General features: G+C 36.8%; 1 protein-coding gene and 1 long non-coding RNA gene across 2 annotated transcripts in view; one reads left to right on the top strand and one right to left on the bottom strand.

Annotated features, from left to right (window-relative positions):
• The window catches only part of MIB1 (MIB E3 ubiquitin protein ligase 1), a 110,265-nt gene that overhangs the window by 23,370 nt on the left and 63,767 nt on the right, over positions 1 to 23,128 (bottom strand). Inside the window, exons 13-16 of the mRNA XM_012932164.2 lie at positions 7,621 to 7,753; positions 5,559 to 5,645; positions 2,030 to 2,191; positions 127 to 308 (exon numbers count right to left, since the gene is read on the bottom strand). Of these exons, the coding sequence (XP_012787618.2) occupies positions 127 to 308; positions 2,030 to 2,191; positions 5,559 to 5,645; positions 7,621 to 7,753 (564 nt within the window). The remainder of the gene's footprint in view (positions 1 to 126; positions 309 to 2,029; positions 2,192 to 5,558; positions 5,646 to 7,620; positions 7,754 to 23,128) is intronic.
• On the top strand, positions 14,092 to 16,887 carry LOC129401991 (uncharacterized). Its single transcript, XR_008628486.1, has 3 exons — positions 14,092 to 14,202; positions 14,725 to 14,850; positions 16,063 to 16,887. It is a non-coding gene; the product is annotated as an uncharacterized LOC129401991 (long non-coding RNA).

Genomic DNA, 23,128 nt, shown 5'->3' with positions numbered 1-23,128 from the left:
CAAAATATATGAAAATATTTAGGGAAAAGAAAGGGTCAAATGCAAATATAACCATGTCCTCCATTACAAAACACATAATTCTTTTCTATAGAGATATTAAGTTTTGTGACAATAAATAATACAAACCTGACTTTTTCTTTATGACACTTTGCCAACGCTTTGCAGAGACTTGGATCAGGACAGAGATCAAGTGGTGACTGACCCTTCTTATTTCGAATGCTCAGGTCAGCACCATTGGCAGCCAAAAAGCAGGCAATAGATGCTGCACTCTTCTTCTCTGCCCCCTGGGTACCAAGTCCCATTATTAACTGAAATCAAATGAAAAGAGTCATTAGTTTCCTTTTCAGGAAGCTAATATTAATTCAATAAAATGTGATACACATCCATATATTCTTTTAAAATACACATGATAGAATTTGTAACTCATACAGATTTAGTAGAGGTTTATAAGGTGATGTTCTTCATATCCATTTCCATTACCCATCCCTAACCACAAAAATATTGCAACGATTATCTCTAAGAAAGATATGAGGATGATACACTCTTCAGATGCACAAGTGAACCAAAGATGGCTACAATCAAATAGCCACCTCAGTGATATAACAGACCATGGATGTCCAAGGATCCAAAGCAGTAAGAGGATCCAAAGCAACTATTCTACAGCTCACTGTAGAATACTTGCCTTGTATGACTGAGGCCCTGATCCCCAGAAACTAATATCTATCTCTCTCTCTCTCCTCTCTCCTCTCTCCCCTCTCCCCTCTCCCCTCTCCCTCCCCCTCCCCCTCCCTCTCCCTCCTTTCTCTCTCCTCTCTCTACTGCATAACTCTGACCGAGATAGTCAAACAAGCAGTACCACAGGGCTGCCCAACAGCACCAGGAGCTACCCAGCAATGAGTCTGGAGTAGCCCCTGAGAATAGGAGACGACTCCCATCCTCCTCCCACCAACAACAAAGAATCCAAATTGGTCAAATAAGGTCAATAACTGATCTTGTTGGCAAAGTTATCAACAGATGTGGCCTTCAGATCCCTTAGTATTGCTTTAGAGCCTGCCCACACCCCCAAATTAAAAATCAATTCAAAATGAGTCAGAAATACCAGAGCGAGAGCAATAGCACAAAGGGTAAGCGTAGGGGGCTTGCCTTGCATGCAGCCAACCCAGGTTCAATCCTGGCATCCCTATGGTCCCCCAAGCACCGCCAGAAGTGATCCCTGAGCACAGAGCTAAGAGTCAGCCCCGAGCACCACTGGGCATGGCACAAAGACAAACAAAATGATCTAATTTAACAGCTAATATTTTATACATTTTTAGTTCAAAAAAGTACACTTAGTGACCTTGGATTTGGCAAATACTTCTCAAACAAGAGCCAAAAAACAAAAAGCATAAAAACATATTTTTAAATTAGACTTCATAAAAATTAAGTACTTCCGCTTTTCCAAGGTTGAAAAATGGAAAAAAAATTGGACTGGAAGAAAATATTAACACATGATATATCTGATAAATAATTTATATTCATATTATATAAAGAGCTTTCAGAACCTAATAGTAAAAAAAGACACAGCTCAACAAGATAATGAATAGGTTGACAAATACTTCAAATATATAGTGATGGCAAAGAATCAAGTTAAAAGATGCCTAACATTAACAGATATTACAGAAATATACACTAAAACCACAAGTTGATACTACTAACCATATAGAAATGGCTAAGACAAAAAAGGACTGAAACAATTTTTGGTTAAAAAGAAGGTTGAAGCAATAGTGGGAAATGTACATTAGTGAAGGGAGGGGTATTGGGACACTATGAGAGAAACAATTATGAACAACTTTGTAACTGTGTATCTCACGGTTATTCAATTAAAAAAAATTTTAAGTGAAGCAGTATTAGTTTTAACTAGTACTTCATAAACTAAATTTGTTTCTCTGATAAGTATTTTAACAAATGCCGATTATATCAGGTGTAAATATATGATCTTGCATTAAAAGATGATTCCACAATTACTGAATGATAGATTATCTTTACTTACTGTATTTTTGGATGGCTCCCAGGTGGCATCTACCTTCCCCACATCCTGCATATCTTGCAGCTGACGCAACTGAGACAATGTGTGATGCCTCAGAGCTTCATGCAAAGGAGTATCTCCATCCTTATCCTGAATATCTAATTTGGCACCTGCACGAACCAAAAGCTAAAACAGAAAGATAAATATTAGCTAAAATATCCATTCCATGCAAATAATTCCAACACATGTAAAGCAGCAGTGAGAGAGCCCTGTTCTACCTAAAGAGGATGCCAAGAAAACTGACTTTTTTGGTGGGTATTTGCTTTCTACTTTTTAAGATCCTTGTGTCCCACTGCAAATAGCAATGAATCCTGGCTATTCAAATACACTGAATTACAGAAGAAAAATAAATGAAACCAATATGCTACTTAATTTACCTAACTCTAAAGTCTATTAACAGAGAGAAAGTTTAGGATCCTTTTTTCCTTTTTTTTGTTTAAATTTGGGTTAGGGGCCAGATCCAGCTGTGTGAGGCTTACTTCTAGCTCTGTGCTCAGGGATCACTCTGGATGTACTCAGGGGACCGTGTGCAATGCCAGTGATTGAACCCAGGAAAACAAGTGCAAGGCAAGTCTATCTACTGCAGTTATTTTCTGGTCCTCTTTTTCCTTTTATTTCAACACATGGAGTTAGAATATTTTAAGTACTTCTAATGAGACTAAATCATAATGCTCAAAATTCTTCTATTATTTAAACAAAAAGTCTTCATTTGTTCCATTTTCTTAGTTTGATTTTCTCTAAATGTACGGTCATAAAGAGCGTACAAGTAGTAGCGCTGGATCGATAGTAGAGCAAGTAGGGCACTTGCCTTATATGCAGCCAAACTGGGTCAACCCCCAACATCCCATATGGTCCCCCAAGCACCGTCAGGAGTAATTCCTGAGTGTAAAGCCAGGAGTAACTCAAGCATGTCCAGGTGTGGCCCAAAAGCAAACCAAAATAAGTATACAAATACAAAGAATAATTGAATTTTTAGCCAAAGAATTTTCAAATAAAGAACCTCATACAAAATGAATTCTACTTTTCAACAGATGACTTAAGCAGCAGATAAGATGCTGCCTACAGTTACTTCACGATTTTTCTAATCTATTCTACAAATACTATCAAAAATTTAAGTGGGGAGAAACATTTATCAATCTCAAAGATATGGTCCTACCATCTTGGCAAATTATTTTTTCATCCCTATCTTGTTTCAAGTGACTCACAAAATGTGTGCAGACTTACCCAAAAGCCTAATTAAACATATTTTTAAGTTCTCACCCCTAGACATTCAGTTGGTCTGAGGTGAGACCCAAAATTTCATTTTCTAGCAAGCTCCCATTGTTCCAAACCAACATTACTGGTTCACAGAATCACTGATCTATGAAATAATTTTGAACAGATAATGTTTCAAATATTTTGTCTGCAAGCACTAGATCAGGGCCAGAGGGGTAGTACAGGGGTTATAGTGCTTGCCTTGCATACAGCAGACCCTGATTGATCTCCAGCACTCTGGAGCCAGCCCCAGAAATTGCCAGCATTCCATGACAAGAGTGAGCACAGAACAAGCCCCAGCTCTGCAGGATGTGGACCAACCCCGCCAATGACTGCCCCCAAATCATTGATCACTAAAATCAGAAATATATTTCAGCTTTTCAGGAATCTGTACAGAAAATGTCTTTATTTTAATTCACTCTCGAGTACCAACTGAAAGTTAATATACTTTCTAGAAGCTAATCTATGGGGCCACAGAGACAGTACAGATGGTACACTTGCCTTTCACATGGATGAGCCAGGTTCCATCACCAGCATCTCATACAGTCCCCCAAGCCCCGCCAAGAGTAACTCCTAAGTGCAAAGTCAGGAGTTACCTGAGCAACATCAAATGTGGGCCAAAAACCAAAAATAGAGTTTCTAAGAACTAATTTATATGTAGTATAATATTCTGATTTCATATTCCTGGAATTCACAAATCTAGGAATGAGATAATAAAGCTCCAGATGTAAGAGTTTCCCTGTTACAAATTAAAACTCTTTATTCAAAGAAAACGTAAAACTCTTAAAAAAAAAAAAACCTTGAAACTCTTTACCTAGCTGATGTGAAATAGTATGGTGAAATTATATATTTTTTAAAGGGGCATACCTTTCAGAGCTAGGGATATAGCTGGGTCATCCCCAGTGATACCAAGCAGCATTGCTTGTCCTTAAGGACCACCAGGGCCACCCCAAGAGGTGCTTGAGAACAAAGAAATGCTAGGAATCGATTTTGGGCCTCGGACTCACAAATAAGTCAGAAGAGAGCCACAAGCTGCAGAGATGCCTCCAGACCTCATGACAGGCTGAGTCTTAACTGGGGCATCCTGGGAGGAAGGGGGGTGGGGGTGAAGCCCATCACTCGCCCCAACAGGGCCCCAATAGCCAAAAACCTCCAGAACCTCACGGAACATGAATCTGCTGGAAAACCCAAGAATTCGAGATTTGTGACCAAAATCTCCAGGTTCGCAAGGAGTCAGGAATGGGCTACCTTCCCCCATCTCCCTGTTCTTCTGGGAGCCTAGCAGTCATGCCTTTAAACTGCCTGTGGTGCCATAGAAGCTCATTAATGGCCATGATTCAGAGATGTATAAATAAAACTCGAAAGAGAGCCACAGCTGCAGTGATGCCCCTGGACCCCAAAGTCACCATCCAGTTAAAAATTTAACTCCAGGGGCCAGAGCAATAGTACAGTGTATAGGGTGTTTGCCTTGCATGCGGTCAACCCAGATTCAATCCTGGCATCCCATATGGTCCCCTGAGCACCACCAGGATTGATTCCTGAGTGCAGAGCCAGGAATAAACCCCTGAGCATCACCAGTATGACACAAAAAGAAAAAAAAAATAACTACAGATAGAATCTCTAAATTCTATCCAAGAATTTAGAATTCCTGGAGCACACGCAATATTCTCATTCTCTGAGGCACTGATGTAGCAGGAACAGTACACCACATCTGATGGGGTGTGAAATAGAAGACAACCAGTTTCAATCAAAAATATATTAGCACACAAGACTCAACCTGTAAGCAACATGTTAATAATCTCTTATATAAGAGTTTAATGTCTCGAGGATGAGGAAACTTTTTTGGATCATTTTTAACAGATTATTCCTAACAAACAAGAAAAAATAAATTATTTAATATCTGCCTCTGGGTCAGGTATGAGTAGTGGTGGGAAAATTTGAAATAATGGTGGTGAGAAGGCGTAATGATGATGGAACTGGTATTGGAATACTGAATATAATAAATTATTGTTAACAACTCTACAAAAATTAAAATTAAAAAATAAAATAAAAGAATTTGAGCCTTACATATCCAAGCATGTACTGTACGACATGTTATCGCCCTGTCCCCTAAATCTGTAACTGCCATCTAACAAAGCCTTTTGAAAACTCATGACATCTGACTTCCCAAGATGCCATAGAAATATAATTAAAACAAAATGAGGAGCTAAGATTTTTGTGAGCAAACACTTTACTTTACCCTCACAATCTGGGTGTGCTGTCTTTCAACAGCAAGGTGTAAAGCAGTTTGTTGATTCACATTCTGGATATCCAGGTTTGCATTACCCTGAGGAAAATGAACAAAGTTTCATAGTTAAAACTTGAAAACAATAAAGAATATTAAAACACTAACTCTTCAGGAGGGATAAAAAAACAAAAAACACTGAATATTGTTAACCATTTTTTCCTCTTTTAGCTGTTGAAACACTGTTCTCTAATAACAGCAGCTAGCAAAATAGGAAAAAGTGGATAGAGAGCAAACTTCCTGAAACAAATCAAGTTAAAAGGAAAGTATGCTTGAGGGTAAGAGACCAAGATATTACATAAAAATACTTATTAAAGGGAGCATAGTAAGTCCTACCAAACGTTCTGGAAGTCACAGGTCTAGATGAGAACAGTTGATGCGCATACTGACTAAGGAAAGGGAATGAAATACAAAAGCACTTAAGTATAAGAGGACTTACAGATAAAGTACTGTTACCTTAAATTCATGTGACTAAAAGCTGAAAAGTCTGAAGTTTCCTGAACTCCCCCATCATTTAAATTTTCTACAGGTCATTGTATGGGTGTATTATAATTCTTTACTGAAGCACAAACTGATGGACATTAATTAGGTTTGTTTCCAGTTTGGGGCTACTATGAATAAAACTCTGAGGAAATATTTACTACAATGATTTGCATTAAAATGGGTCCTCTCATCTCAGGTTCATCCCCACAAGAGGTATTATATACAGGAATACAAATAATATATTTAAATTTATAAGAAACTGCCATGTTGTATTCCAAAATCGCTACTTTGAAACACATCAACTATGTACGATGAATTCTAATTGCTCCACATCCTAACAGTTGGTTTTGTTCATTTAATTTTTAAATTTTCTTGATTATAATACAGCAGATAGGGCATCTGACTTGCACGTGACTAACTAGGTTTGATCCCTAGCACCACACATGGTGCCCAAGACTGCTAAGAGGAATCCCTGAGAACAGAGCCAGGAAAGTAAGCCCTGAATTCTGCAAAGTGTGGCAAAAAAAAAAAAAAAAAAAAATTAATTAAATTAAAAAAAAACTTTCATTATTAAAGTTGATCAGTAGTATCTGCTGATCTTTCTTTCTTTCTTTCTTTCCTTCTTTCTTTCTTTCTTTCTTCCTCTTTCTCTCTCTCTCTCTCTCCTTATCCTTGGGGGGCGGGGGGGCGCGTGGCATGGCAACCGCCATATTATGAGAACCACAGATGAGAGTTACAAGCTTGCAATGATCCAATATATGGAAGAAATTTCCCTGGACTTAGCTGCTAAAATACAAAAATCCAAAACCATGCGGCCTCGCGACCTCTTATCTCTTCACAACAGGTCTGACTCTATTGAATGTAACCAAAGTAAAGAGGAAGTAAGGTGAAATTTATCAGTGGGGGGGGGCAGGATGGGAGGTATACTGGGTTTTTTTTTCTTTTCTGTGGTGGAAAATGGGTACTGGTGAAGGGGTGGTTGTTTCAGCATTGTATAACTGAGACTTAAGCCTGAAAGCATTGTAATTTTCCACATGGTGATTCAATAAAATAAAATAAAAATAAATAAATAAAGTTGATCAGTAGTATCTGCTGAATTTATACTTTGCTTGCTGAATGACCAATGATAATTTAAGCCAATTCATAGGGTATCTGGCCAATATACAAAAATACTCTCTCTAAAGAGTATCACGGGAATTTACTACAGCCTCCTAATAAGCAGCTGATTAAGAAATAAGTAAATGAGTAGAAATCATCATGAGCCACAGGAACAATTATTTTTTGCTTCTCAAAAAAGCTTTTGCAACTAATCTAGCTCTGCACTGGGGTGGTTTTCTAAACCGAGCAGTAAACACAACAAATTTTGTCTAATTATATGTTTGATTATTGTATGGCTCCTATAATAGAATTTCAGCTCCTTGAGTTTACAAATGGTTCAGATGATTCAGCATCCTCTGTATTAACTGGTACGGACAACAAAGTTAATAACAAAAAAATCATTTTCTAACAAAATTATTAAACTGCCTATCCTTACCTGATGTACCAATAATTCAGCCACTTCAACATGATTATTAAGGGCAGCCAGATGCAAGGCAGTATAACCATCATCTTTCTTCTCATCCACAATCCATGGTCTTGGTAGTTTAGAGAGTAAAACACGCATTGCACTGAAAGTAAAATTTGCATTATTTTGATATTTAAATGTGATAATTAATAAAATATATTATTTTACTTTAAAAACATTCATGGGAAACTATGAAATTAGAAGATTATTCCTGAAAATTATGAGGAGCCAGAGATGATAGAGTGGGCAGGACGCTTGCCTAGAACTTAACTGTCCTGGGTTCAATACCCTACACTACATATAGTCTCCGGAGTCCCATCAGCAATGATACCTCAACACTGGTGGGTGTGGTGGGTGGGAGGGAGGAAGGGAAGGGTGGGAGAAATAAGGGAAAAAGGAAAGAGCAAACCAGAGATATGAAAGGGCACAAATGGTAGAGTACATGCCTTTCTTTCATGTTCAAATTCCTGGGGTTCAACCCTAGCACTCCATGCACCCTTAAGCGCCACTGGTAACCACAACTAATAAAGGAAGGAGAAAAGGAAGGGAAGACTGTGCCTTAAACAGTTGTTCAATTTTTCAAAATACCAACATCTAACTTTATTTGAAGAGACAAACTATCACCATTTGGGGAACAAAATCTGAACAGAATAGAAGGAAGAGATGAAACAGCTGAGCTGTCCCAGTTAGGCCCAGTCTCTGGGTTCAGATCTTGGGGTGGGGGCACCTAAGTCCCCACCCTGCTGGAAGACCCAGTGCCCAACCACCCACATCCAACTTCCTCCAGCATATAAATAGCCCAGCTCTACAACTAATCTCGGAGAGATGCCAACTGCTGAATCATCCCAGTTCCACAGCTCCTGGAGCACCCAGCCGCATATGCGTGACATACCAAATTTCACAGTACTGACAACTCAGTAAGAGCACAGCAAATTACATGGAAAAGTTGCATAGAAACCCACTAAACTCAGTAGCACTGTCGTCCCATTGTTCATCGATTTGCTCCAGCAGGCACCAGTAGCATCTCCATTGTGAGACATGTTGTTACTGTTTTTGGCATATTGAATATGCCACAGGTAGCTTGCCAGGCTCTGCCGTGCGGGCAGGATACTCTCAGTAGCTTGCCGGACTCTCCGAGAGGGATGGAGGAATCGAACCTGGGTCGGCCACATGCAAGGCAAACACCCTACCCGATCACTCCAGTCCAAACTCAGTGAGAGAAAACAGTAACAAAAGCTCAACTAGCTCCTAACAGCTCAAAGAACTGTCCCAGTAAATCCTCAGACAATGACCTTAGTAACGCCACTGTGAGATATATGTTGTAACAGGTAATACAAATCATTTTGAGACAGGCTGGGGGTGAGGGGGTGAATGAGAAACTGGGAACACTGGTGGAGGCAAGGTTACACCGGTGGTGAGACTTGTGTTGGAATAGGGAATACCTGAAACAACTGTTAGTATTTAAATCAAGGTGTTTAAATAAAGTTTCAAACACTAGGACTAGGAAAGACACAAAATGAATATGTTATGAAAGAACCAAAAATCAAAGGGAAAAGACATGTATCTCTATAAAGGCATAATTCTAGCTTTGTGAGATACCTTGGATCAAAAGTGAATATCTATTAACAAAACTAAAGTTCATAAACGCAGAGTAACCTAATGACTTGTCTCATATGTAGAATACAAAGGAAACAATAAGGAAATACACAAGAGGCAACAAAACGTGAGAACTAGCCTACACAACTGAGCATACCACGGTGGAGACAGAGTGGGTAGGGGTGGCAGACTGGGTGGGGCAAACTCAGGTGGAGGATATGGTATTAAAACACTTTTTGCCTAATACTATTAGTAAAGAGTTTATAAATCATACCATCTAAAATTTTGTGTTTTGGGGGCGAGAACTGATGGTGCTTAAGGCTGATTCCTGCCCTCTGCTCAGATTCTACTGGCAGGGCTAGTAGAACCATATGCGGACCATATGCCAGGGATCAAACCCAGACTGCCGGGTGCAAGGCTGTACTATCACCAAAAGATTTTTAAAGCAGGTAACAATACCAAAGTTGGGCAAATATGTACAAATAATATAAATTCTACAGCAGATTACCACAAATTACAGAATAAGACATACATACACACTGGAGATGTGGCTCAGAGTACTTGCTTTATACACGGAGACCTAGAGTTCAATCCCTAGCACTGACAACTATAATTAAAGCTCTATTGGGGGCTGGAGAGATAGGACAGCAGGTAGGGCGTTTGCCTTGCACGTGCCCAAGCCAGGTTCAAATTCCAGCATCCCATATGGTCCCCTGAGCACGGCCAGGGGTAATTCCTGAGTGCAGAGCCAGGAGTAATCCCTGTGCATCGCCAGGTGTGACCCAAAAATAAAAAAAAATAAAAACTCTATTGTGTCTTTTGGCACTGCCTAATTCAATTGACAACACAAAGAGCGAAAATTCTGATTTAATATTTTAAATTTAGGAATCAGTAAAAAAAAAAATTCCAAAGGAGAAAAATATCAATTTCATCACAGACTATCAAAGATAAAATCAAAGAAGAAAGGGATAATACTTTAAAATGATAAAATGATACCCATTATTGGCAATGCCAGAAATTGAACCCAGAGTTTTACAAATGCAAGACAAGTATTCTCCACCGAGGCATATTCCCAACCTTCAAGAAATGATGATTCTTAAAGGAAAAAGGAAAAACAATACCTGACTTTCAAAAAATGAAAAGGAAAATTAGAAGCAACTTTTTCTACCATACATCAAAATTTTTGCCAACAAAGATATGATGAGAAAAACTTACAATTTGAGTAAAACCTTCCTTAATAGATTTATCAACTCATAGCTTTCTAAGACTTGGGGCTAGAGAAATAATCTCACAGAGCGGGTATTTGCTTTACATGTGGCCAACCTGGGCTTGATGTCCAGGAGATCTCTGACACTATGTACAATCTCCTGAGCACCACCAGAAGTGATCCCTAAGCAGAGTCAGGAGTAAGCCCTTAGCACCACTGGTGTGGCCCCCCTTCCCAGTTTCCCAAGACTGGACCCAAGATCCTAAAAAAATGCTAAACTTAAAGATAGCTCAAAGGTACAGGGCATATACCTTGCAATGCTTGAGGGTGAGTTCAATTCCAGAGGTGGCCCTGGTGACCCACAAGCACTGCACACAGTAGTGGCTCCCTGCACTGCAGGTCTGAAAAAAGCAGTCTCACTTGCCCAAGCACTTGACAAATGTCAGGCCTACACCACTAGTCCAAGAATTACTGGAGTGGCCTCATGACACCTCCTGAGACTGGGGAGGTCCCAGTTAAAGTGTTGTGCTTGGCAAGGGCAGCACTGATATGTAATACATAGATATAACGTATACAAAATATGTATGACTTTTATTACACCTTAAAAAGACAGTAAAAACATGAACTCATATGATTCAGCCAAGAGAACTATAAGGGCAAGAATAACAGAAAAATACATATTATGGGGCTAGAAATATAGTATGGTGGGTAGATGAATGATCCCTTTGGTTCAACTCCAGCATCCCCCATTGTCCCCGGAACCCAGTCAGGAGTGATTCCTGAGGAGAACCAGGAGTAAGCCTTGAGCACTGCCAGGAGGATTCCCATCCCCCACCACAACAAAAAAATATATGTTAGGACAGTTTTTCCTAAGGTGTTATATATATGAGATTAATTTTTTAAAATAGAAGGTCCAGCTAGTTCAAGAGTTAAGGCAAAATCAAGGCAAGCACCTGACCAGGTTCAATCCCTCGCACAACATGGCCTCTAGAACAGCTCCCAGAGGCCCCCAAATATTGCTGACTGTGATCCCGAAGGTCCCCAGCACTGCCAGGGTGGCCCTGGTGCCACAGGGCGCAGGAATACCACTGAGTAACCAACCAAGTATCACTGACAGTGGCCCCCAGGGACAACTTGAGTATCACTTGGGGTGCTCCCCATAAAAAACACTGAAATGGGAAAATGTTACAAGTGATGGTGAAACAGTTATAAGATGTAGAAAAAAAAGACAACAAATCTCTGAACATTAAGTTTTAATTAAGACTTAAGCCTGGGGCTGGAGCAATAGCACAGTGGGTAGGGCATTTGCCTGGCACGAGGCCGACCTGGGTTCGATTACCAGCATCCCTTATGGTCCCCCAAGCACCGCCAGGAGTAATTCCTGAGTGCATGAGCCAGGAGTAACCCCTGTGCATCGCCAGGTGTGACCCAAACCCCCCCCCAAAAAAAAAAAAGATTTAAGCCTAATGTGACTCAAAACTTGTTAGTTTAAGGACAGTGATCTATAAACTCCATGTGGGAAATCCATGCAATTTGAGGCTTTGGGGGATAAAAGAAATCACTAAAATTACACTGAGACCCTACAGAGTTCCTGCGACAAAGATGTTACTAGTTCAATAAATCAGTAGTTTTATTAAAATATTAACAGATTCTCACCTTTGGAGCACAGTGTCTGAGATACAGTTTCCCTAGTGCTTACTCTTTTTTGTCTCACCTGGTTGCTTCCCAAGAGGTTAAGGGCAAGGATAGTTTAAAGATAAGATCGTACTACCAGTAAAGCAAGGCATTTGTGAACAGAGCCAAAAAAGCATTGAGTTCCAGAACAACTAATAATGGTGCCTAGTATAATCCCTGGCACATGGTAATACTCAAACGTTTGCTGAATGATGAACAAATGAGTTCTAAGCAAGCAGCTGTCTTCACTGGTATGTAACAGCCAAATGGCACTGGGTTCATTTTTAGGGCTAGCCAAGCTTTGCAATCTTTCTTCAGAGATACACAACATTTTCAAACAAGTCACAGTAGCAAAAGGAAGGAGGTCATACAGATTTTTATTTCTTATATAAAAAGAAATACTAAATATAAATATTTAATATTAGTATTTCTTATATTAAAATAGAACATATAAGGCATTTAATAAACATTTATTGAAACACAGTCCCAAATCTCCATCATGAAACTTATTAATAAGATCAATTAATCCAAAGAGAAGATACTGGGGATGCAAAAAGCAGGGTAGTTATGTAACAGTCTGAAACTATTTGGTTTGATATATAACACTATGTGAAATGGTTACAGACAAGAAGTCTGGGTGGGTATATACCAATATGCTATCTATCCATGAAAATCACTTTAATAGATGAATGGGTAGTTTTTATTTTCTTTCACTGAATGGTTAGGAACTTAAAGCAATTACTTATGTCCTTTGTTCCCACTTTCTCATTTATAAAATATGAGAAGAATCACAAATTCTATCTCATAAAATTGATATAAAAATTAAAAGGGCTTAGAAGAATGCCTGGTATTTATTACCTTATAGAAGTTTTTGTTGGAGGGGGAAAAATACTCTTACTCCTACAAAAGCTAGCAGAAATGGATTATTCAAACTTATAAAAAAAGCTAATAAAATATAGTTTAATAGTTCTATGCATCATTTTAACAGTACAATTACTTAGAAATTCTATTTTCCACATGAACACTATAAAAAAACTGATATTGGCACAAATTTAAAGATGTCTATAATATTTCTAAGATTTTATGCATAGAACTACTCTCATCTTTAAAGATATTTATTCTCGAAGCTGGAGCAATGGCACAGTGGGGAGGGCGTTTGCCTTGCATGCGGCCGACCCGGGTTTGATTCCCAGCATCCCATATGGTCCCCTGAGCATGGCCAGGAGTAATTCCTGAGTGTAGAGCCAGGAGTAACCCCTGTGGGACCCAAAAAGCAAAAAAAAAAAAAAAAGAAAAGAAAAAAAAAAAGAAAAGTTTAAAGATATTTATTCTCTCCACCTGTCATATACAGATTTTAGATACCATTTCTATGTTGTTTTCCATTTAAACCTTACTCATTAAATTTTAAAAGCATATATGGCAACATCTTGTTCTAAAGATAGACCTACAAAATCCCTTCAGGGTTTTGGCTATGTAAAATATCATTTGCAATTATTTTTACAACAAAAAATCTGGCTATGAAATATATTTTGGCACGTAAGAGAGTTCATGAGTTCCATATCTGTCCAAAAACTATCTTGCTACTAGCCAGTGTAGTATTTTTCCCCTTTCCTTTTTCCCCTGCAGTGCTTCTAAGTATAGTGACAGCCGCATCAGGCTTTCCTAGTCACAGCGCAAGCTCAGTGAAAATCTGGGAATTGTAAGTGGAAACATGAGAGACCGCTTTATTTGGCAGTGCTTTAAAAAAAAAAAAAAGGACAAATGGCAAAGCAGTGTTTGGACCGCAGGATGAACAATCAATAGGCAGAAAGCAAGATAGAGGCTTTCTCAGCTTTTGGATCGACAATCGACAGCTGAGAGACTATTTTTTGCTATGGTTGACTAAATATGGTCAGGGAAGAGAGAGGCACAAGAGAGCCTGTTTGCCTGGGAGTGCATGTTTCAAATGCTTAGCTGCCTATAAAGCTGTAACAGTTTAGGCTGTGGCCACTGAGGGAAGACTTTAAGTTAACCTCTGTAGTGACCATGTGGAAGTCCTGACCTTGCTTGCAGACTTGACCTCTGGATATGACAAGGTAGCTTCAATACAGATCGACCAATTAATCCTGGAAATCAAAATATCAAAAACAAAACAAAACTCAAAACAAGAAAGGTGCAGAATATTTCCTGAGAAGTCAGAAGAACCCAATGTATTCTGGTGGTCAAAGGAAAAAAAAGGGTGAATGTTAACAGTTACTTGGGGGTGTGGGGGAGAGCTGTGCTTTGTTTGAGGGGTGGGAGGGTTGTCTTTTAAGATTAGGAAAATAACTTCTGCAACTTTTTTCTATCTTCCGAAGCATTTCATTTGAGAAAGCTAGATTTATTTTCTTGGTTATTAGCCACATTGCTTTGTTGCTTAAATTTCCACAGAGTACTCCTATCTGTGCAAAACTAGCAATACATTTCAGATCAAATGGCCAGCACTGATCTGATTTAATTCTAGTTTTCTGTTTAAGGGAAAAGAAGCGAGCAAGAATTTGTTCACTGGTTCTGAAATTATCTTAAAAGGTGAGATTCTGTGTTCACTGATACTTTCCCCTTTACTTTCCCTCTCCCAGCGCATGAAAAGAAGTGCTGAATCAGCGAATAGAGTGAAGGAACAATCAAGAAGAGATGGCTGCTGCTGTGACTCTCTAGGTCATTACCTCTCCTGCTGCAAAGGCTGCATGACACTAAGCTTACAGGTAACCGAGCACCATGGCATGTACTGTAAAAATACTTGTGACCTTTTGCATGATTACCTATTACTAACGTGATGTTTTATTTTATTGTTAGATTGTATCTAGGTATGGCATGATCTCACAGTTCAGAGTGGAAAGCTTATGTTAGCGTAAAAAAGCAATGTTTAAATATCATTGCAGATAGCTCTTGATCTCAAAACTGTACAAATTCATTACTGTCATTTGCATGAGTAAAGATTTAGTCTTTGTTGTTTGATGTTAAATGCTTTTGTATCCCTAGTAAATCACATTCCACTTCCAAGTAAAGCTATCTCTAAAAACCTATTAGCCCTCTATTTCTAGATTTAGCCCCTTGAGATATCTGGGTAATTAGAAAATACTTTCACAGCTTCTAAGAGTTGACCACAAATATAAATCAAAATGTACACTGTAAAATTCTAATGCTGCAATGCTGAAACTGCTGTAGTACTGGACTATCTGCCGCTATGTTCTGATTTGCACTCTCTGAGCCGCACACTAGCTTTTTATCACAAGCTGCAGAAATTCTACTTCCCTGACTTTCCTCTACTCCTTTCCCAAATAAATAAATTTCTTATAAACTAGCTTTTTAATATAATTAAAGGCAACTTAAGAGCTGTAATTTATTTTCATGCTAAATGATCAAGCTAAAACGCAAGTATTCCACACCTTTCAGTTCTTTTAAAGGAAACTTTGAAAAAGTTGACTATTCTGGTAACTATTTTTCATACTAAAATGACTTAAAAATAACTAAACTAACCAAAATTAGGTATTTATAATCTATTTAAATGTATATTCAGTACAGAAAAGCACAAAGCTACAAAATTCAGGTAACTAATAGACAAAGAAATGATCAAAAAGTTGTCCAATGTTCTTGAGTTTCTCTGAATGACCTTAAAAAAATTTATCACCTTTAAAAATTCTGTTCGTGAGGTTTCAAAAGGGCAGGAGGGGAGAAAAGGGAACATGGGGGAGAACAAACAAGAAGGAATAAGGTGGCAATATTAGTACTACAGCAAAAAAATTGAAATAAAAAAATAAAACTCAGTTTATTTGCTACACTAAAAGGAATTGGTTTTCCTTCTTACTACAATGTCAGTCAATATTAGAAGTATTAACTGGTTACTCAGTAACATTTTAATGTCACCTAGTTTGAAAAAATAATTTGTACTAAATCAATTACTATCTAACTTGTAGGATTGAGAAGCAACTACAAAATAAGAAGAAATTCAATTTGAAGACTGAAGAAACATTAGGTTTATCTTACGAATTTCTGAAATATATTCTGTAAACATCACTGATTCCATTTATCTCTTGCAAAAGAAACCGAACCAAGACAAAGATGAAAAAAATCTTTAGAGGTATCTAAATCTACCAAGACCAAGGAAGCATAACTGACACTAATGGCATGCTGCAGGTAAATCTATTAAATAACTTAATCATTAGTAGTCGCTACAAATGATCAGCCTTTGCTCTATACTAATAAGCCGAATATTATACTAGCAACTGGGTATACAAAACATATCATGTTTCTACAGCGAACAACTTAGTGATAAACCTACTCAAGAGTACATACTTCTTTATGTACCCATATGAACATAGAATGCTATGGAATGTAAAGAAGTATGTACTTTTGGTAGGTGATAAACTACCAAGTGGGAAACAGATATCTGACAGCAGAAGAAAAGCCTGTTTCATTTGATGTGAATGAACTTAGCTTTAAAGATATATGATTGTTGCCAATACTAACACCACAAAAACATAACCACTTCTTAAATAGAAAAAGCTAAATGTCGTTAAACAATTTGTAGAGAAAAGTTCCAAACTTAAAACTATGAGATTCCTTTTAAACCTTGAGTTTATATTTCACATTTTAAAATGTAATTACTTTCATAAATAAAATCAAACTATCAAAAAATAAAACCAAAACAATATTACTAGCACAAAAGAATAAACGATACATAGGACCTATTTTCAATCCCCAAAATTTGATCTTAATTTAAAATAATCAGGTCATGCTGATTTAAGAAAAACAAGATTATAAAACTGACTCAACTTATATTACATTCATATTTTGAAAAATTTGTAATTTATTAATATTAGAGATATTTCTGAAGAAAGTTTTTCTTCTGCTACGAAGAAATTACTTACATAGTCATAATCCTAAAAGATAATCTGGTGAAGTAAAATTCTATTCTCAATAAAGCAGACTCTGTCCTTTAAAGCAGACTCAACTTTATAGGTTCTCAACCCAGTCTTCACTGTAAGTGCTAAATTGGTGCTTAGAATAAATTAGGACTTAGATTTATGTATGAATAACAACAAAATTCTGGATTAAAACTGTAATCCTACCAGATATACTAATAACCAATAAATGTTTTCTGTATTATCAATTATATTACCCTTGAATTTGCTTTCTCCAAAGGAAGTATATAAATTAAAAGCTCTATAATTAAGAAATAAATTTCTATAGGATAATGTATATTTAATTGGTACTATGTAACTATAACCCAATGTTTATAAACAGTACAGGCCTATTACTTTTAATATCAAAATACAATTTGTATACGATTTTTATATATTAAAAATGTCAAAGCTCTTAGGAATAAAAGCAATACTTGCTTTAAGCTTCTATAACAAAAGAAACATTATAGTGATATATTAAATCTTAAAAGTGTAAAAGTGTGAAATATTTAGATATGTATGAAAACATGGTAATATTTTTAACTTGGGTTACATGTTGAACAGAAATTGCTGTAAGACTAGCTAACTGTAATACTAGTTAATTGTCCAAAATAATTTTTACTTTATAGTCATATTAGAAAGTAATCAATGATGATTTGATATGGTGGCATACAAAAATTACTACATATTAATGGAAATTCTAAAACTCTCATGATTTTAAAATTCTATGGTTTTTAACAAAAAAAGTCAATTAACAGCCCTTCCTGGGTGAAGGAGATAGCTCCACAGGACAAAGTGCATGCCTAGCTCAGCAAAACCCCGAGTTCAATCTGTAGTATTGTATGTCTCTACCCAGCATTACCAAGGAGGCCTCCCCAAAACCAATAACCCTTCTCTCTAATCATTCACAAACAGGACCATAATGCTTCCTATTCCATTTGTCATGTTAAACTACGTGTGTCTTTCATTATCAAAAAACTGAAGATATATATATAAAAATTACAAGTTCCTCTGTAGAATACTCGCATATTACTATGTTTATGATGTATTTTCTCTTGATAAATTATACTTGTTAGTCTACATGGATAGAAGCTTTTAATAACTACTTTAAGACACTCCAGCAACTGAGAATATTTTACATAAATATCTTTAATTTATTTTCTTAAAATTATAAACTTTCTTATATTTATATGAAAATATAATCCTTAGAAAACAAATGATAGCATCTGTTACTTCTTTTCAGAAGTGAAATTATATACTGCTTCTGGTGCTTACAAGATTAGCTTAACATATCTAAGAGTATTTTCAATCACTATAAAATGTCACATCCATCACTTAGATCAGCTGTTCATTTTTAACTGAGTACATATTAAACTCTGGGCATCTGCTGACACTGGTGTAACTCAAACATTTCAACTGTCTCCTTGACAGGGATAACAGATGCTGACATTATCAAATGCTGCACTGTTTTTTTTCCACGGCCTCTCCTTGCCCCGATATGGCCAGTCTATGAAACTGAACTGCCATCCAAAGCACACTTGAGCAACTGGATCTGTTAAACAGCTTCATATAACTAGTAAAAATAGAAGCCAATTTTATTGCTATCTTCAGCACTTAAGTCCAGGCAATTTAACACCTGTTTAATATCTATTAGAATAAATGATGAGAAGAACTCTAGTTACATTAATTTTACCAGCAGTAGGGCACTTAGCAACCAACAGATGCAGAATATACTTAATATAGGAACTGTATGCATACTGCAAAAATTAATGCTGACCACATCCCAATTTAGGTCAGAACAGTATCTATTGCTTTACTCTTTACTTCACCAAAAGCACCTGTTTTGTAGTAAAACTATGTCTCAGATGTTTATTTTGTGTGATGTCTTTCAGAAGACATCTTCCTCCAGTACTGAAATCTAACACCGGAATCACACTATAAAAAAAAAAATTATTTAAAAAAATTTATTTTATTTTGAAGGATGGAGGAGCTACCTCTGTAAATTTTTCAAAAATGTAACATATAAAATTACATTAGAAACTGAATCATTACCTTCCATATGATTGTTAAACAAAGAAGAATAAGTTGGTATGCACAGTTACACCTTTCCACATAAATCCAAGTAATATGCCAACCAAATCTATTTATAAATCAAAGGACAGAGGTATTTTCTTAAGGCCAATCATATTCCTCTACTCTGTCAGCAATTTGTAATTAGTCCTCAAATATAAAACTTAGAAAAAACAAAACCAGCATCAGAAGAAAGGTGTGAATAGCATTACTCTTTCCTAACCTAACTGCTTATTTACTTGTTTGCACCACAGAAATAGAAAATGTTACTCTAAATTAAGTTCTTTAAATGCTATTGGCTTTGAAACAAGTAAAAGTCTACATTTAAGAACAAATATACATTGGTAATTCCTTATTAACATGTTGAAAGATTAAAAACTTCCACATCAATACTGTAGAAAATTGTAAAAAGGTGTCTTCAAAATGGGAAATTTCACACTCAATGATAAGTACAAATAGAGAATCTGTATATTTGTAGAAGGTTCATAACCATAATTATGCAAATTAAAAGCATTTTAACTGTTTTGAATCCTAAAGTAGCACTGCAATGCTTTGCTAGAGCTGGTAAAATGGAACCAAATCGCCTCTTCAATGGATTTGGTCCCCTTCAACCAGCTGTAGCTATGCATTGATTACTACTGGACAGTCAATGTTTCATTTATAAATACCAAATACCAATGTCAAATGATTTAAATTATTCATATTGTGGTAAAAATCTATGTTAGTGTTAATTTATCCAGAAGAGTTAAAGTGATTAAAGCTGTTTATTAAAAATTGCAAAAGTGTGTGGATGACTTAAGGATTTCAAATAAAGTTATTTAACTTATTTATGGTCTCTTCGTATTAAATTTCCTATTCTTCAAAAAAGAAACAATAAAATGTATGCAATACATTTTATAAAAAATAAACTAAAAGTATCTAAGATCACTAAAAACCATATGAGAATGCCATACTAGTTCACACGAACATGTTCATCTGTTGTTAAATTTGTCAAAAATGTAACATGTAAAATAACACTCTAGAAACTTAGGATCATTATTTTACATATGGTTGTATTTAATTTTACTGTTCTTTCTTGAGTGTTGCTAGATAGCGAAAAAAGGAAATGATGATGCTGTAGATAGAATTTTTTGGAAAGTTTTCACTGAGCCAAAAATTAACTCTCATAAAGGAAAAAACTGTTAAACACCACTACTTTTACTACTGTAGATATTTCACCTCTATAAAACTAATTATCTCTTATTTTGGGTGAGTACATTTGGCAGCACTTACAGGGTGTCAAAAATCAAAACGGGGTTCCTGCATGCAGAGCACACACTCCCCTGGGCAATAAAGATGACTTTTTTATTTTGTTCTGTTTGTTTGGGGGCCACATCTGGCAGTGTTCTGGGCTGGCTCCTGGTCTGTGTCCAGGGATCATTGTGGCAGACTTCAGGACCGTATGTAATGCCAGGGATTAAACCCAAGTTGGCAACACTCAAGACAAACCCCTTACCCACTGTATTATCTCTCTAGACCCTGTAGATGACTTTTAGTAACATTATCCTTTTGGTTTGGGGCCATACTCAGCGGTGCTTAGGACTTATTCTTGGCTCTATGTTCACTGATCACTCTTGGCAGTCCTTGGGGGAACATGTGATGCCAAGGACTGAACTTGGAATCAGCCACATGCAAGATACATGCTTAACCCCTGTGTTATCTCTCCAGTGCTTAATCATTATACTCTCTACATCGTTCTCTACAATCTGTCATATTTGTCCTTTACAAAATATATAAAAACATACCTCTCTCAGTAAAAAGAAAATGAAGATGACAAGTGATCCAATACCCCTCTAATTTCTGACTGACTGCAATAAAACTATGGATAATATAATGGTTTTCTTTAATACACAAGTATTTCAGCAATTAGACAAGCAATTAATGGAAAGTTAAAAACCCAATCCTCAATTTCTGACCACTTCTCCATTTCAGATATCGTTCCTTAAAAGAATATGAGCACAGGGGCTGGAGCAATAGCACAGCGGGTAGGGCGTTTGCCTTGCACGCGGTCGACCCAGGTTCGATTCCCAGCATCCCATATGGTCCCCTGGGCACCGCCAGGAGTAATTCCTGAGTGCAGAGCCAGGAGTAACCCCTGTGCATCGCCGGGTGTGACCCAAAAAGCAAAAAAAAAAAAAAAAAAGAATATGAGCAAAGAAAATATATGTAAACAATTATTGTATATGTATATAAATAGCCTAATTCCTATTACTAGATTTTCTTGGTCATCTTAATTCACATTAAACATACTTATATATTAAAAGATTGAAACAAATATATAAGCATATAGAAAAAAAGTATATTACAAGTATAGCATCACCTAATAGACGTAATTACCTTCTATATGTAGCATTCTACTGTATTGGCTTACTGTAGAAAATTTATTATTCCTAACTAAATTCAAAGCTAAGAAATAAAAGGATGCTTAAATTCTACATGCAACACAAAAATTGTGCAAATTTATTCATATTACTAGCCATAGTACTGAAGCTCTAGCGATAACACAGCAGTAGGGTGTTCGCTTTTCACGTGGCCAACCCGCATTCGATTCCTCCGCCCCTCTCGGAGTATCGCACCTGCATGACAGAGCCTGACAAGCTAACCGTGGCGTATTCGATATGCCAAAAACAGTAACAGTAAGTCTCTCAATGAGAGACATTACTGGTGCCCGCTTGAGCAAATCGATGAGCAACGGGATGACAGTTAAAAGTTACAGTCACTAGTCATAGAAAAGCAAAGTGATTATAAGTAAATATATGCACCAGTAAGAAATTATACTCAGAGCAGTGTAAGTAATTTACCAAGAAGAGTATGTATGTTCTAATGATAAGATTCTTTTAAAAACTTAAAACCTGGCTAAGAATTATATGGAGAGTCAACAATTACAATTACCTCACTGCACATTAAGTCCACAGTTAAGCTTAGCTAAACTAAAAAAAGTATACCTGCAATCCAAAAGAGAACAAAAAAACAAAGATCACAAGGAACAAACTGAAATTTTAGAATCATGCACATTCTCACCTAAGAGAACAGCTCCACCTCAAATGGCTTTTTACACTGTGGAAAAGCCTTTGCTCTCTCCTGAACATTTATCTTTTTTCCCCCCCAACCCTTCCTCCCATTATATTTTCAAGTAAATTTCCCTACATAATGCTATTTTACTGCACTTAAAATTAATAAAATTTAAAAATTAAAAGTGATATTATATTAAGTTACACATATTATAAATTGTTTAAAAGGGAGAAATAATATATTCATCATGTTTTATTAACCATATTTAAAAATTAATCAGAAAGTGCTATGCTCATCAGGTTCCAGAAAAAATACTGTACAGCATCAAATTTTTTTTAAACAAATGTTAAGGACAAAAACATTTCTTTTTTAGTTCCAAATAAAGGGGCCTGAGTAATAGAACAGCAGGCAGGGCACTTGGCTTGCATGAGGCCCACCCAGGTTCCATCCCTGGCATTCCATATGTTTCCCAGAGCACCACCAGGAATAATTCCTGCAGAGCTAGGAGTTAAGCCCTGAACATTTAGGTGTGACTCAAAAACTGAGATAACACAGCAAGTAGAGAGGGGGCTTGCCTTGTATGCAGCTGATCTACGTTCAAACCCTGGCACTTCATACAGTCGCTGAATCTGCCAGGAGTGATCCTGAAGCACAGAGCCAGGAGTAAGCCCTGAGAACATAACCTCAATTCCCTCAATAAAATCATCTTGACATTCTAATTTGAAATAATTGCTCTGAGTTCCTATCAGTTTCTTTACAGAATTTATTTTGGAATAGACCACAGAACACCTCACACCATCCTATCAAATTAAGACTAACATCTACTGAGTTCTTGTGATTTAAGACACTGTGAAAAATTAATATGTATCCATAATTTTAACTAAAAGACCTCATGAAGCAGATTATATGTACAATATAAGGGCACAGAACTATAAGCAGAAGCTAACAAAATAATTTC

The sequence above is a fragment of the Sorex araneus genome, chromosome 2, assembly GCF_027595985.1.
Source record: "Sorex araneus isolate mSorAra2 chromosome 2, mSorAra2.pri, whole genome shotgun sequence".
In the NCBI taxonomy this organism is placed as follows: Eukaryota; Metazoa; Chordata; class Mammalia; order Eulipotyphla; family Soricidae; genus Sorex; species Sorex araneus.
This window is presented reverse-complemented; position numbering and strand designations above follow the sequence as displayed.